The following is a 13,894-nucleotide window of genomic DNA, read 5'->3' on the forward strand; positions in this document are numbered from 1 at the left end:
GTTTTTAAGTTCTTTGGGTATAGACCGAGGAGAGGGTTAGCTGGGTCAAATGGTGGTTCCATTCCCAGATTTCCAAGGAACCTCCATACTGCTTTCCATATTGGCTGCACCAATTTGCAGTCCCAACAGTAATGTATGTGCCTTTTTTCCCACATCCTCACAACACTTATTGTTTCTTGTATTCTTAATAACTGCCATTCTGACTGGAGGGAGATGAAATCTTAGAGTAGTTTTGATTTGCATTTCTCTAATTGCTAGAGATGTTGAACATTTTTTCATATATTTGTTGATTGATTGAATATCATCTTCTGAGAAGTGTCTGTTCATTTCCTTGGCCTATTTATTGATTGGGTTATTTGTTATTTTAAAATATTGTTTTAGTTGTCAATGGACCTTTATTTATTTATATGTAGTGCTGAGAATTGAACACAGTGCCTCACACATGCTAGCTAGGTAAGCGCTCTACCACTGAGCCACAACCCCAGCCTAGGTTATTTGTTTTTTTAGTGATAAGTTTTTTCAGTTCTTTATATCCTGGAGATTAGTGTTCTATCTGATGTGCATGTGGTAAAAATTTGCTCCCATTCTGTAAGCTCTCTATTCACCTTACTGATTGTTTCCTTTTAGTTTGAAACCATCCCATTTATTGATTCTTGATTTTATTTCTTGTGCTTTAGGAGTCTTTTTAAAGAAGTAGGGGCCTAATCTGACATGATAAAGATCTGGGCTCACTCTTTCTTCTATTAGATGCAGGGAGGGTCTCTGGCCTAATTCCTAGGTACTGGTTCCACTTTGAGTTGAGTTGTGTGCATGGTGAGAGATAGGGGTTTAATTTCATTTTGCTACATGTGGATTTCAATTTTTCCCAGCACCATTTGTTGAAGAGGCTGTATTTTCTCCAATATATGTTTTTGGCACCTTTGTCTAGTGTGAGCTAACTGTATTTATGTGGGTTTGTCTCTCTATCCTCTATTCTGTACCATTGGTCTACAAGTCTATTTCGGTGTGAATACCATGTGCTTTCTAGTATAGTTTAAGGTCTGGTATTTTGATGCCACCTGCTTCATCCTTCTTGCTAAGGATTGCTTTGGCTATTCTGGGTCTCTTATTTTTCCAGATGAATTTCATGATTGCTTTTTCTATTTCTATGAAGAATGTCATTGAGATTTTGATTGGAATTACATTAAATCTGTATAGTGCCTTTGATAGTGTTGGTCATTTTGACAATATTAATTCTGCCTATCCAAGAATAAGGGATATCTTTCCATCTCCCAAGGTCTTCTTTAATTTTTTTCTTTAGTGTTCTGTAGTTTTCATCGTGTAGGTCTTTAACCTCTTTCATTGATTTCCAAGTATTTTTTTTTTGAGGCTATGTAAATGGGGTAGTTTTCCTAGTTTCTCTTTAGAGGATTTGTTACTGATATACAGAAATGCATTTGATTTATGGGTATTGACTTTATATCCTGCTACTTTGCTGAATTCATTTATTAGTTCTAGAAATTTTCTGGTGGAATTTTTCAGATCCTGTAAGTATAGAATCATGTTGTTGTCAAATAGTGATAGTTTAAGTTCTTCTTTTCCTATCCATTTCCCTTTAATTTCTTTCATCTGTCTAATTGCTCTGGCTAGAATTTCAAGGATTATGTTAAATAGAAGTGGTAAAAGAGGTCATTCCTGTCTTGTTCCAGTTTTTACAAGAAATACTTTCAATTTTTCTCCATTTAGAATGATCTTGACCTGGGACTTAGCATAGATAGCTTTTACAATATTGAGATATGTTCCTGTTATCCCTAGTCTTTCTAGTGATTTGAACATGAAGGGGTGCTGTATTTTATCCAATGCTTTTTCTGCATCTATTGAGATGATCTTATGGTTCTTATCTTTAAGTCTATTGATGTGATGAATTACATTTTTTTGATTTCTGTATGTTGAACCAACCTTGCTTTCCTGAGATGAACCCCACTTGATTGTGGTGTACTATCTTTTAAAAATGTTTTTGTATTCAATTTGCCAGAATTTTATTGAGAATTTTTGCATCTATGTTCATTAGAGATATTGGTCTGAAGTTTTCTTTCTTTGATGTCTTTGTCTGGTTTGGAATAAGGGTAATGTTGGCTTCATAGAATGAGTTTGGAAGGGTTCCCTCTTTTTCTATTTCATGGAATAATTTGAGGAGTATTTGTATTAGTTCTTCTTTGAAGGTCTTGTACAACTCAGCTCTGAATCCACCTGGTCCTGGACTTTTCTTGGTTGGTAGGCTTTTGATGGTGTCCTCATTGCTTGAAATTGATCTGTTTAACTTGTGTGTATTGTTCTGATTCAGTTTATATAAATCATATGACTAGAAATTTATCATTGTCTTCAGTATTTTTTATTGCATTGCAGTACAAATTTTCAAAATAATTTCTAATTATCTTCTGTATTTCTGTAGTGTCTGTTGTGATATTTCCCTTATCATCATGGATTTAGTAATTTGAGTTTTCTCTCTCCTCTTAGCATGGCTAAGAATTTATCAATTTTATTTATTTTTTCAAAGAACCAACTTTTTGTTTTGTTTTTCCAATTGTTTCTTTTGTTTCAATTTCATTGATTTCAGCTCTGATTTTAATTATTTCCTGTCTTCTGCTTTTGGTGTTGATTTGATTTCTTCTTTTTCTAGGGCTTTGACATGTAATGTTTAGGTCATTTATTTATTGAATTTTCCTTCTTTTAAGGAATGAACTCTATGCAACGAACTTTCCTCTCAGTAATGCCTTCATAGTGTCCCAGAAGTTTTGATATGTTGTATCATTGTTCTTATTTCCCTCTAAGAATTTTTTCATCTTCTCTTTGATGTCTTCTGAATTCCATTATTCATTCAATAGCATATTATTTAGTCTCTAGTATTGGAGTAGCTTCTATTTTTTATTTTATCATTGATTTCTAATTTCATTCCATTATGATCTGATAGAATGCAGGGTAATATCTCTACTTTTTTTGTATTTGCTAAGAGTTGCTTTGTGGCATAATACCTGGTCTATTTTAGAGAAGGATCCATATGCTGCTGAGAAGAAAGTATATTCATTCATAGATGGATGAAATATTCTATATGTGTATTAAATCTAAGTTATTGATTGCATTATTGAATTCTATACTTTCTTTGTTTATATTTTGTTTGGAAGATTTATCCAGTGGTGAAAGAGGTATGTTAAAGTCACCCAAAATTATTTTTGTGGTCTATTTGTCTCTTGAAATTGAGAAGAATTTGTTTGATGAACATAGATACTCCATTGTTTGGGACATATATATTTAAAATTATTATGTCTTGTTGATGTATGGTTCCCTTAAGCAGTATGTATTATCCTTCTTTATCCCTTTTTATTAACTTTGGCTTGAAGTATGCTTTATTTGATATGAGGATGGAAACTCCTGCTTATTTCCACAGTCCATATGAGTGGTATGTTTTTTCTCAACCTTTCACCTTCAGTCTGTGGATGTCTTTTCCTAGGTAGCATATCGTTGGGTCCCTGTTTTTAATCCAGTCTGCCAGTCTGTGTCTTTTGATTGATGAGGTTAGGTCATTTTAGGCCATTAACATTCAGGGTGATTATTGAGACATGATTTGTATTCCCAGTCATTTTTGTTTATTTTTGGTTTTTAACTTGACTTGGTTTCTCCATTGATTGTTTTTCCTTTAGTGTAATACCTCCCTTTGCTGATTTTCATTGTTGTTTCTTTGTTTCCTCCTCGTGGAGCATTTTGCCGAGGACATTCTATAGTGCAGACTTTCTAGTTGTAAATTCTTTTAACTTTTGTTTATCATGGGAGGTTTTTATTTTGTCATAAATCTAAAGCTTAATTTTGCTGGATATAAGATTCTTAGTTGGCATCCATTTTCTTTCAGAGCTTGGTATATATTATTTTAGTATCTTCTAGCTTTCAGGGTCTGGGTTGAGAAATCTGCAGAGATCCTAATTGGTTTCCCTCTATATGTGATCTGATTCCTTTCTCTCATGACTTTCAAAATTCTCTCCTTATTCTGTATGCTAGGCATTTTCATTATTATGTGCCTTGATGTAGATCTGTTGTAATTTTGTACATTTGGTGTCCTGTAAGCCTCTTGCATTTGATTTCCAGTTCATTCTTCATGTTTGGAAAGTTTTCTGATATTATTTCATTAAATAGATGGATCATTCCATTGGTTTGTATCTTTGTGCTTTCCTCTATCCCAATAATTTTTAGATTCTTCTTTTTATGTTGTCCCATAATTCTTGAATGTTCTGCTCATGGTTCCTTACCATTTTCACTGTGTGGTCGATGTCCTTTACAAGATTATATATTTTGTCTTCATTGTCTGAGATTCTGTCTTCCAAGTGATCTAATCTTTTGTTGATGCTTTCTATTAAGTTTTTTAATTTGGTTTATTGTTTCCGTCATTTCAAGGATTTCTGATTTTTTTTTTCAGAATCTGTCTCCTTATTGAAATAATCCTTTGCTTCCTATATTTGCTTATGTAGCTCTTTATCAAAATGATCTTTTACTGCCTGTATTTGCTCTTATGTCATCTTTAATTTGCAGAACGTTTTAATTATGTACATCCTTAACTCATTTTCTGATATTTCTTCTACTGTGCTGGCCATGGATTCTAATAATGCAGTATCTTGGTTTGTTTGGGGCCCTTTCTTCTCTTGTTTTTTCATGTTGTTCATGTGTCTTCCCTTCTAGCACTGTAGATCTGAGGTGTTACAGTTTTCACCGTATAGGTTTATAGTGTCCCTGCGGGGTTCCAATACCTCTCCTTTAAAGGGGAGATCAATATTAACAGATCCCAATACAAACAATATACAGCCTTAAATCAAGTAGTTCCTATTAAGATGTTTACAGTTTTGTCACAATTTATACAAATGGTGAGTTCACTTATTATCTACAATATATAAACAGTAGGTTTACAAAAGGGTCTACAATATCTGATGGTGGACAAAGAGAGAACAGGGCATGGGGTGTATGATGAGATATTAAGGAGGCAGGATGTGAGGATATAGAGTTATTAGATCTTTGGGTGCCGCAGTCTGGCTGGGCACAATCAGGAGCCACTTGTCAAAAGAAACTAACTTTATTTTTAGAACCACACACGCCAAACAAAACAGCCTCTCAGGAAAAACCCTCAGAGCCTCAACTGCCACCACCGGCTTTCCACAAGCCTCTCTCTCCCCCACAAGCTTCTCTCCACCTCCCACAATCCTCCTGCTCTTGAGGCCGATTGGCTGGGTCACGTGGGCGGAGCCAAAAAAGTCCCCCAATGAGCAGCTCCGTGGTCTGAAAGGGCGGGGAAACAGTCCAATGAGCATCACCGCAGAGGAGCCAATCAGCTAGATGTTGCTGGGGCCGCTGTGAGCCAATCATCAGCCGGCAGCTGGAAGTTTGCTGGCAGCTGGAAGTTTGCTGGGGCCCCTTAGGCTGTGGCTCTCAACATTTGGGAGCGTGAAAGAAGAATAAAATCAAAAGAAGTTGGCTAATAGCAGGAGAAAAGAGAGAAAGTGATTTTGGGGAGACAGGTAAGTGGGAAGACTATATAGAGTACAAAAAACAAACATAAAAATTAAGAAAAATTAAAAATGTAAAAATAAGAGATAAAGAATATACAACACAATTGTAATATACTATTCAGACATCCCAGTCCTCAGTAGCCTAATCCATGAAAAGTACTTATTTTCACAAATGTTGGGGATGTGAGGGAGGGAGGAGAGAGAGAGAAAAAAAGGAAAAGGAAAAAAAATCCCAAAGGAAAATTAAAAAGGATTGGTTCTATTAGAGTGCAATATATTTTCTATTTCCCTTCCCATTCAATAGGTGGGGTTGTCTGTTGTTCGCTGGTATCTCCACCCTCAGGATGGTGAAAGTTATTAGGGTGGGAGGGTTGGTTTTGGGGACGGAACTCCTGGATGTGGGATATAGCACTTGCTGGTCCCCATTGGGAAACCGCACCCCAAGAATCTCCTTTGGAGCCCACTCGTGTGATGTGGGCACCTGGTCTTATCTCCTTATATCTCCTGTGTACCTCACAATTCCTGGTCTCTACTTTAGCCTCTAAACTGTATCTCACTCACCCCTTCCCTTTCTACTTCCTAACCAGGAACCTGAGGTCTTGTGGGCTGTGCTCTGGGGCCGGTACACCTGTCTCAGAGAGTGTTTTATATTGGGCAGCTCAGGACCAGTCTTTGTGAGCTACTCACTGGCTATGTAGCTGCAAGCTGCTGGGTTAGTGGATGCAGAGGAGGGGGAGTTGGGAGACTATACGTACCTTGATATTACCTTTAGGCCCCAGCTGATGTCCTAGGCTGGGAGTTGACCCAACTAAAGATGATGACAAAGGTGTACCAAGATGGAGGCAACTGCTTTCAGAGATCGGTTGTCAGGCTGCGCTGGGTGGGGCATTGGGCGAAGTGTTCAGAGATGCAGCCCCGTGGCTTGCAGTGTTGTGGCTGGCAGGTACCTCCGTCCCTGTCAAGTGTCCCCAGGTACAGGAAACTATGGCAGTGGTTGCAGTGTCCCAAGGTGGAGGCCACCAGGGGAAGCCCCATGCTGGTAGATGGGGGTCCACATGGGAATGGTGGCTGGGGATCATGCATGGGTGGTCAGTCGGGGGTCCTGCATAGGTGCTAAGGCCTGGGGTCCTGTGCGGAAACAGCTGCCAGGATTCATGCAGGAGAGCAGCTGTCAGGGGTCCTCTAATAACTAGCAGAGAAACAGTATTCCATTGCTTAAATCCCAGGTTACGCAGCAACAAGGATTCAGCCTCCCCCTATCCCGGCATCTTGGATCCTCAACTGGGTGGTTTTTATGTGTTTGAATTTCAAGAGTTTTTTATATATCAGGATATAAATCGTCTGTTAGGTATGTGATTTGCAAATATTTTCTCCCAGTTCATAGCTTGTATTTTTATTTTTTACTAGTGTCTTTTTCAGAGCAAAATGTTTAATTTTGATAAATTCTAACTTATCAACTTTATTTTGTGGATTTTCCTATTTAAAGCATTCTTTGCCTGGGTATGGTGATGCACGCCTGTAATCCCAGTGGCTCAGGAGGCTGAGACAAGAGGATCATGAATTCAAAGCCAGACTCAGCAAAGTGAGGTGCTAAGCAACTCAGTGAGACCCTGTCTCTAAATAAAATACAAAATAGAGGAGGATCACAAATTCAAGGTCAGCCTCAGCAACTTAGTGAGACCTATCTCTACATAAATAGATAGATAGATAGATAGATAGACAGATAGATAGATAGAGCGAGCTGGGGATATGGTTCTGTGTTTAAATGCCCCTGGGTTCAGTTCCCAGTAAAAAAAAAAAAAAAAAAAAAAAAAAAACTTTGCCTAACTGTGCCCACTGGTATATGCCAGTCAATAATCCCAGTGACTATTGAGGCTGGTGCAAGATGATCACAAGTTTGAGGTCAGTCTCAGTATCTTAGCTAAACCCTATCTAAAAGTTAAAAAATGAAAAGGGCTAGGGACGTAGCTGAGTAGTAAAGTATCCCTGGATTCAATCCCCAGTACCATTTTTAGAAATACAAAAAGAACTCTACTCTCTTTATAGAACTCTAAGTCATAAGAAATTTTTCCTTATGTTATCTTCTGAAAGTTTAATAAATGTATGCTTTACTTTAGGCCTATGATCCATTTTGAAATGATTTTAATATATTGTAACAAGTTTAGGTCAAAGTTCTTTTGTCTTTTGCCTATAAAATGTCCAAATATGCCAACATAATTTATTGGAAATGTCATTGAATTACCTTTTACAAAAATTAGGCAGTTGTATTTTGCTTAGCTTTATAACAGATTTTCCTGTGTTGCCCAGGCCAACCTCAAACTTGTGATCCTCCTGCCTCAGTCTAATGAGTAGCTGGGAACAGAGCCATAAGCCGCTGTGCCCAAGTAGGCAGCTGTAGGTCTATTTCTAGAATCTCTGGTTTTTTCAATCATTCTTATGTATCTATCCTTTCACCAATACCACACTGCATTTATTATTGTGCCTTTATACTTATTTTAGTATCACATAGTGTGATTCTTCCTATTTATTCTTCTTTTTCAGGTATTTTGAAAGGACTTGTCTTAAATGTATAGATCATATTTGGTAGCATTGACATGTTGATGATTTAAACATATTTCTTATTTCATATATGTTTAAGTTGAAATATAATCTACATATAAGGAGGAACAAAAACTTTTAATTATACACATAGTCAGATTGTCACAAAATGAACATATTTTTGTAGTAACCACCCAGATCAAGACATATGAGTTGTACCTAGAGGAGTAAATCTTAATACAAAAGGGATAGAGAGCTCTTGGGCCCATTTGAGATGAGGAAGTCATTAAGGACAGCTATACTCTCAGGGAAAGGACTGGAAAATAACCTTCCTACTTATACAGGGACACAACAAAGAATCTTGTCTGTTTTGGACTGGCATTTGGATAGAGGAAAATTTTTCCTTCTCTATGAATTCCTAACCATGTAATTGAGTTTTACATGGGTTTGTGATTCAAATCTCAACTATCTATTTAACCCCTCAGAAGTTAAGACTTGTGAAATTAAGAGAAAATTAATCTCTCTGGAGCATTTGACAAAAGCAAATACCAAACCTTTCATGTGTGCCATCCACACTAACCAGGATTTTCATTGATGAACCCACTTAAACATGAATGAAATAATCCACAATAATCAAGAATCACCAAATACAACAAATAGCAGAATTAAGCTTCCATGAACTTCCGATAAAAGAAGAAACTAACAGAAATAAAAAACATGGTAAAACGATTAAGAACTTGAAGAAATAAAAAATAAAAGTGTACGACATTATACTAAAAACGAGCAGGCAGATTTAAAAAAGGATCAAAGCAGACATCTGCAAATAATAAGCAGTACAGTTGGCTCACCAAATCTGCATTTCTGCATCCACAGATTCAATCAACTGTGAATCAGATACATTGAGAAAAAATGCATTTGTATTGAATGCATACAAAATTTTTTCTTCTCATTATCTCCTAAACAATATCATATAACAACTATTTATATAGCATTTACTTTGTATTAAGTATTGTAAATAAAGATTATATAAAGCATACTGGAGGATATGTGTAGATTGTATGCAAATACTATCCATTTTATATAAGGAACTCGAACATTCAAGGATTCTTATGTCTTTTGGGGATCCTGGAAACCAGTCCCCTTCAGATACTGAGGGAGGCACTTGAAAATTAAAAAATTCAGTGAATGAATTAAATTGGAGATAATACACTGTTGAAGAGAAAATTTAATTGGATGTTAGGTCTTAGGAAATTACTAAACAAATAGGACAGAGAGAGTTAAAGAGAGGGGAAAGATAAGAGGCTAGGATATGTAGAGGACAGATTGAGAATGTCTCACAAATAAGTAATGGGAGTTGCAGAATAAGTAGGAGAGAAGTAGCCAGATGTGGAGGCACACACTTGTAATCCCAGTGGCTCAGGAGGCTGAGGCAGGATGATTACAAGTTCAAAGCCAGCCTCAGCAACTTAGTCATGCCCTGAGTAACTTAGCAAGACCCTTTCTTAAAAAAATGGTCTGGGGATGCAGTTGGGTGCTGCTGGGTCCCATCTCTGGTACAAAAAAAAAAAAAAGTAGGGGAGTAATATACAACTGCCTACTCAACATTTTTACTTAGAAACATATCCAAAGCTTAACTTCTGATAATCCCTCCCCAAACCTGCCTTTCCCTCAACTCTGTTTCTATTAGTAGATGACAATTTCATCCTTTCAGTTGCTCAAACTGAAACCCTGGATAATCCTTGATTCATGTCTTTCTCTCACATCAAACGAAGCAAATAACAGTTGGATTTTATTTAAAAATATTTGCAGGGCTGGGGTTGTGGCTCAGCAGCAGAGCACTCGCCTAGCACATATGTGTGAGGCCCTGGGTTTGATCCTCAGCACCACATTAAAAAAATAAATAAATAAAATAAAGGTAGTGTGTCCAACTACAAGTAAAAATAAAAAAAAAAAAATTTGCAACATCTGGCCACTTTTCACTGTCTCCTATCATCTTGACCAGAACCATTATCACCAGCCCATAACATTACAATAGCATCCTCACCTGCTTTGCTGTTTCTTCCAATGTTTCCCTACAGTCTCAACACAGCATCAAAAGTGATCTTTTAAAAATGTGTCAGAAACACACTTTTTTTTGGCACCAGGGATTGAATCCAGGAGTACTTAACCACTTAGCCACATCCCCAGCTATTTTTATTTTGAGACAGATCTCGCTAAGTTTCTGAGACTGGCTTTGAACTTGCAATCCTACTGCCTCATCCTCTTGAGCCACTGGGATTACAAGTATGTGCCACTGGGCCAAGAAACTTTCACTTCTGAGAATGTGGAGTAACATACTTTTCCCTATTTTCCCCATTAACTACAATAAAAAATATATATATATGAATAAATAGTAATTTGAAAGTTGAAGATGAATCAGCCAGATTTTGAGACCTAAGAACACAGTGGTGAATTCCTTGTTTTTTTTTTTTTTTTTTTTTTTTTTTGCCCCATATGCCCTATACTAGATACTGGGAAGGCTGACAACCCACAAACACCAGCAGAAGCAGACAAAAAAAAAATTCCTAAGAAAATCCTGTTTTCTCTAGCCAAAGGACCAAGAAAGAGACAGCCTAGCAACACAGAAAACTTTTAAACAATTACTCTTCTACTTCATCTAAATACTATAGAAAAATTCTGACTCCAGTCCTACTCTCACATGCAAAGACTGAGTGAAGAGCCTAGACTCTCTTCAGATTGTGATGAGATGCTCTAACTTCCCTCCATTCACTACTGAGGTGGTATCAGAAAACTAAAAGTAGAACTTAGACTTTTACCTCCATCGAGCACTAATGAGGTAGCACCCCATCTTCCCCTTAAGAGTCTTCTCAGAGGAGGCCACGTCACACACAAAATTTACCTGAGCTCTATAGAGTATCATAACAATACCTGCTGTATCCAGTTTACATAAAAAATTAGTCATTATACCATGAACAAGGAATATTTTAAACTGAATGAGTAAAGGCAATGGATGTGAACACCAAGATACATAAGTAGAATCATCTAAGAAGTGTAAAGGAGCCATAAAATTGCCTCAGCAAGCAATTGCAAACACACTTGAAATAAATGAAGAAATTGAAAGTCACCAAAGCAACAAGATAGAAGAACCAAATGGAAAAATTAGACAACAGCAAAATGAAAACATAGTACTTGAAGGTAAAACAATAGAAGTTACTTAGTATGAGTAACAGAAAACAAAGTGAAAGAAAGATGAATAGAAACTCAAGACCTGGGAGGCTATAGCAAAAATTATAACATGCATGCATATCATTAGAGTCCTTAAAAGAATGGAATTAGATCATAGGGATAAGAAAAAGTATTCAAAGAAACACTGGCTGAAATTTCCCCAAGTGTGGCAAATTTATATTTTTACAGAGAATCCAATATAATTTATTGATTGCATTTATAATGAATCCAAGCTGGGTGGAAATCAAATAGTTTCACGTTCCTTCTTTTTTTTTTTTTTTCTTTTTAATACTGGGAATTGAACTCAGGGGCACTCAACCACTGAGCAACATCCCCAGCCATATTTTGTATTTTATTTAGAGAGAGGGTCTCACTGAGTTGCTTAATGGCCTCGCTTTTTGCTGAGGCTGGCTTTGAACTCGGAGCTGCTGGTATTACAGGCATGTGCCATTATGCCCAGTAAGTAGTTTCTTTCTTAAAGGGATTATTAACTGTAGAGTGCGGTAGCACACACTATAATCCCAGTGACTCGAGGCTGAGACAGGCAGGATGATCACAAGTTTGAGGCTAGACTCGGCAACATAGCAATACCCTGTCTCAATAAAAGGGTTGGGAATACAGCTCATTGGGGAGTATGCCTGAGTTCAATCCTCATTACTGCCAAAAAAGGATTATCTTTATTAGTTACATAAATGAAAGTTATTCATTTATATTTATCATGTTCATTTCAATTTAAACTTATAAGAAGACTTTTCTGAGTATTTATGAAGTTTACTCTGACAGCATAAACAATAAAGATGTATTTTACATAAATCTTTTTAAAATTTTTTAAATTTATTTTTATATGATTTTGACATATTTATACACACTTGGAGTATATTTTATTCTTTTTAGATCCCAGTCTTGTGGATGTACACAATGTTGAGATTCACCATGCTGCATTCATATATGTACATAGGAAAGTTATGTCCCAATTCATTCCATTGTCTCTCCTACCCCTGTCCCACTCCATTCCCACTCATTCCCCTTTCTTGAAACCACTGAATTTCTATTCTTCCCTTCCTCCCCTTAAAGTATATTGACACTCACATATCAGAGAGATCATTCACCCTTTGTTTTTAGGGATTGGTTTATTTCACTTAGCATGATAGTCTCCAGATCCTTTTATTTACTGGCAAATGTTATAAAGCCATTCTTCTTTATGGCTGAGTAGCATTCCATTGTGTACATATACCACATTTTCTTTACCCATTCACCTGTTGAGGGGGGCACCTAGGTTGGTTCCATAGCTTAGCTATTGTGAATTGAGCTGCTATAAACATTGATGTTCATGTGTCACTGTAGCATGCTGATTTTAAGTCCTTTGGATATGTACTGAGGAGTGATATAACTAGTCAAATGGTGGTTCCATTCCTAGTTTTTTGAGAAATCTCCATACTAATTTCCAGAGTGGTTGCACCAATTTGCAGTCCCACCAGCAATGTATGAGTGTACCCTTTTTCCTACATCCTAGCAAACATTTCTTGTTTGTATTCTTGTTGATTGCCATTATTACTGGAATGAGGTGAAATCTCAGTGTAGTTTTAATTTGCATTTCTCTAATTGTTACAGATGTTATACTACAATTATAGTAACAAAAGTAGCATGTATTCTCAATAAAGCAGACGTGAAGCCCAATGGAACAGAATGGAAGACAGAGACAAACACACATAAATAAAGTTATCTCTCACTAGACAAAGGTGCCAAAAACATACACTGGAGAAAAAATAGACTCTTCAACAAATGGTGCTGGGAAAACTTGAAATCCATATTTAGTAGAATGAAATTTAACCCGTCTATTATCCTGCACAAAATTCAACCCAATGTGCATCAAAGACCTATAAATTAGACCAGAAACCTTGTACCTAGTAGAAGAAAATGTAGGCCCAACACTCCAACATATCAGCTCAGGATCTGGCTTCCTCAACAAGAGTCCTAAGGTACAATAAGTAAAATTTAAAAATCAGTGAAACAGTCAAGAGCATGAAGTGAGAGCCTACAGAATGAGAGAAAATCTTTGCCACCTGCACCACAGATAAGGCATTAGTTTCCAGAATATACAAACAATAAAGCTTAACACCAAAAAAAACCCAAATAACCCAATCAACAAATGGGCAAAGGAACTAAACAATTCTCAAAACAGTAAATATGAACATTCGACATAAATCTTTTTTTTCTTTTTGGTGGGGGCACTAGGTGGTGAGCTTGGGAGCACTTGACCCCTGAGCCAAATCCCCAGCCCTATTTTGTATTTTATTTAAAGACGGGGTCTCACTGAGTTTCTTAGCACCTCACTTTTGCTGAGGCTGTCTTTGAAAACACTATCCTGCTGCCTCAGCCTCCTGAGCCACTGGGATTACAGGCGTGCACCACTGCACCCAGCTTAAATCTTTTTTTCTGAAAAAAGTTCATTTTATTTTTCAAATTTAAAAAATGAGCAGTTAATCTTAAGTGTACGTTGCTGTATTATCCATAAATAAATATTTTTTATTTTTGCATAAAATTATTATAAAGTCAAAATTGATTTCTGAAAAATGTTAAAATTACCATCAGAAAAAAAGAAAACA

General features: G+C 36.6%; 1 protein-coding gene across 3 annotated transcripts in view; it reads left to right on the plus strand.

Annotated features, from left to right (window-relative positions):
* The window catches only part of Phf8 (PHD finger protein 8), a 114,091-nt gene extending 101,990 nt beyond the window's left edge, over window positions 1–12,101 (plus strand). For all 3 annotated transcript variants that reach the window (XM_046452586.2, XM_058582039.1, XM_058582040.1), the window contains one exon: window positions 6,752–12,101. In XM_046452586.2, the coding sequence (XP_046308542.2) occupies window positions 6,752–6,881 (130 nt within the window). In that variant the 3' untranslated portion in view covers window positions 6,882–12,101. The remainder of the gene's footprint in view (window positions 1–6,751) is intronic.
* The last annotated feature ends 1,793 nt before the right edge of the window (window positions 12,102–13,894 follow it).

This window comes from Marmota monax, unplaced genomic scaffold, assembly GCF_021218885.2.
Source record: "Marmota monax isolate L192 unplaced genomic scaffold, Marmota_monax_Labrador192_F-V1.1 WCK01_AAM20220418_F8-fsc00223, whole genome shotgun sequence".
Taxonomy (NCBI): Eukaryota; Metazoa; Chordata; class Mammalia; order Rodentia; family Sciuridae; genus Marmota; species Marmota monax.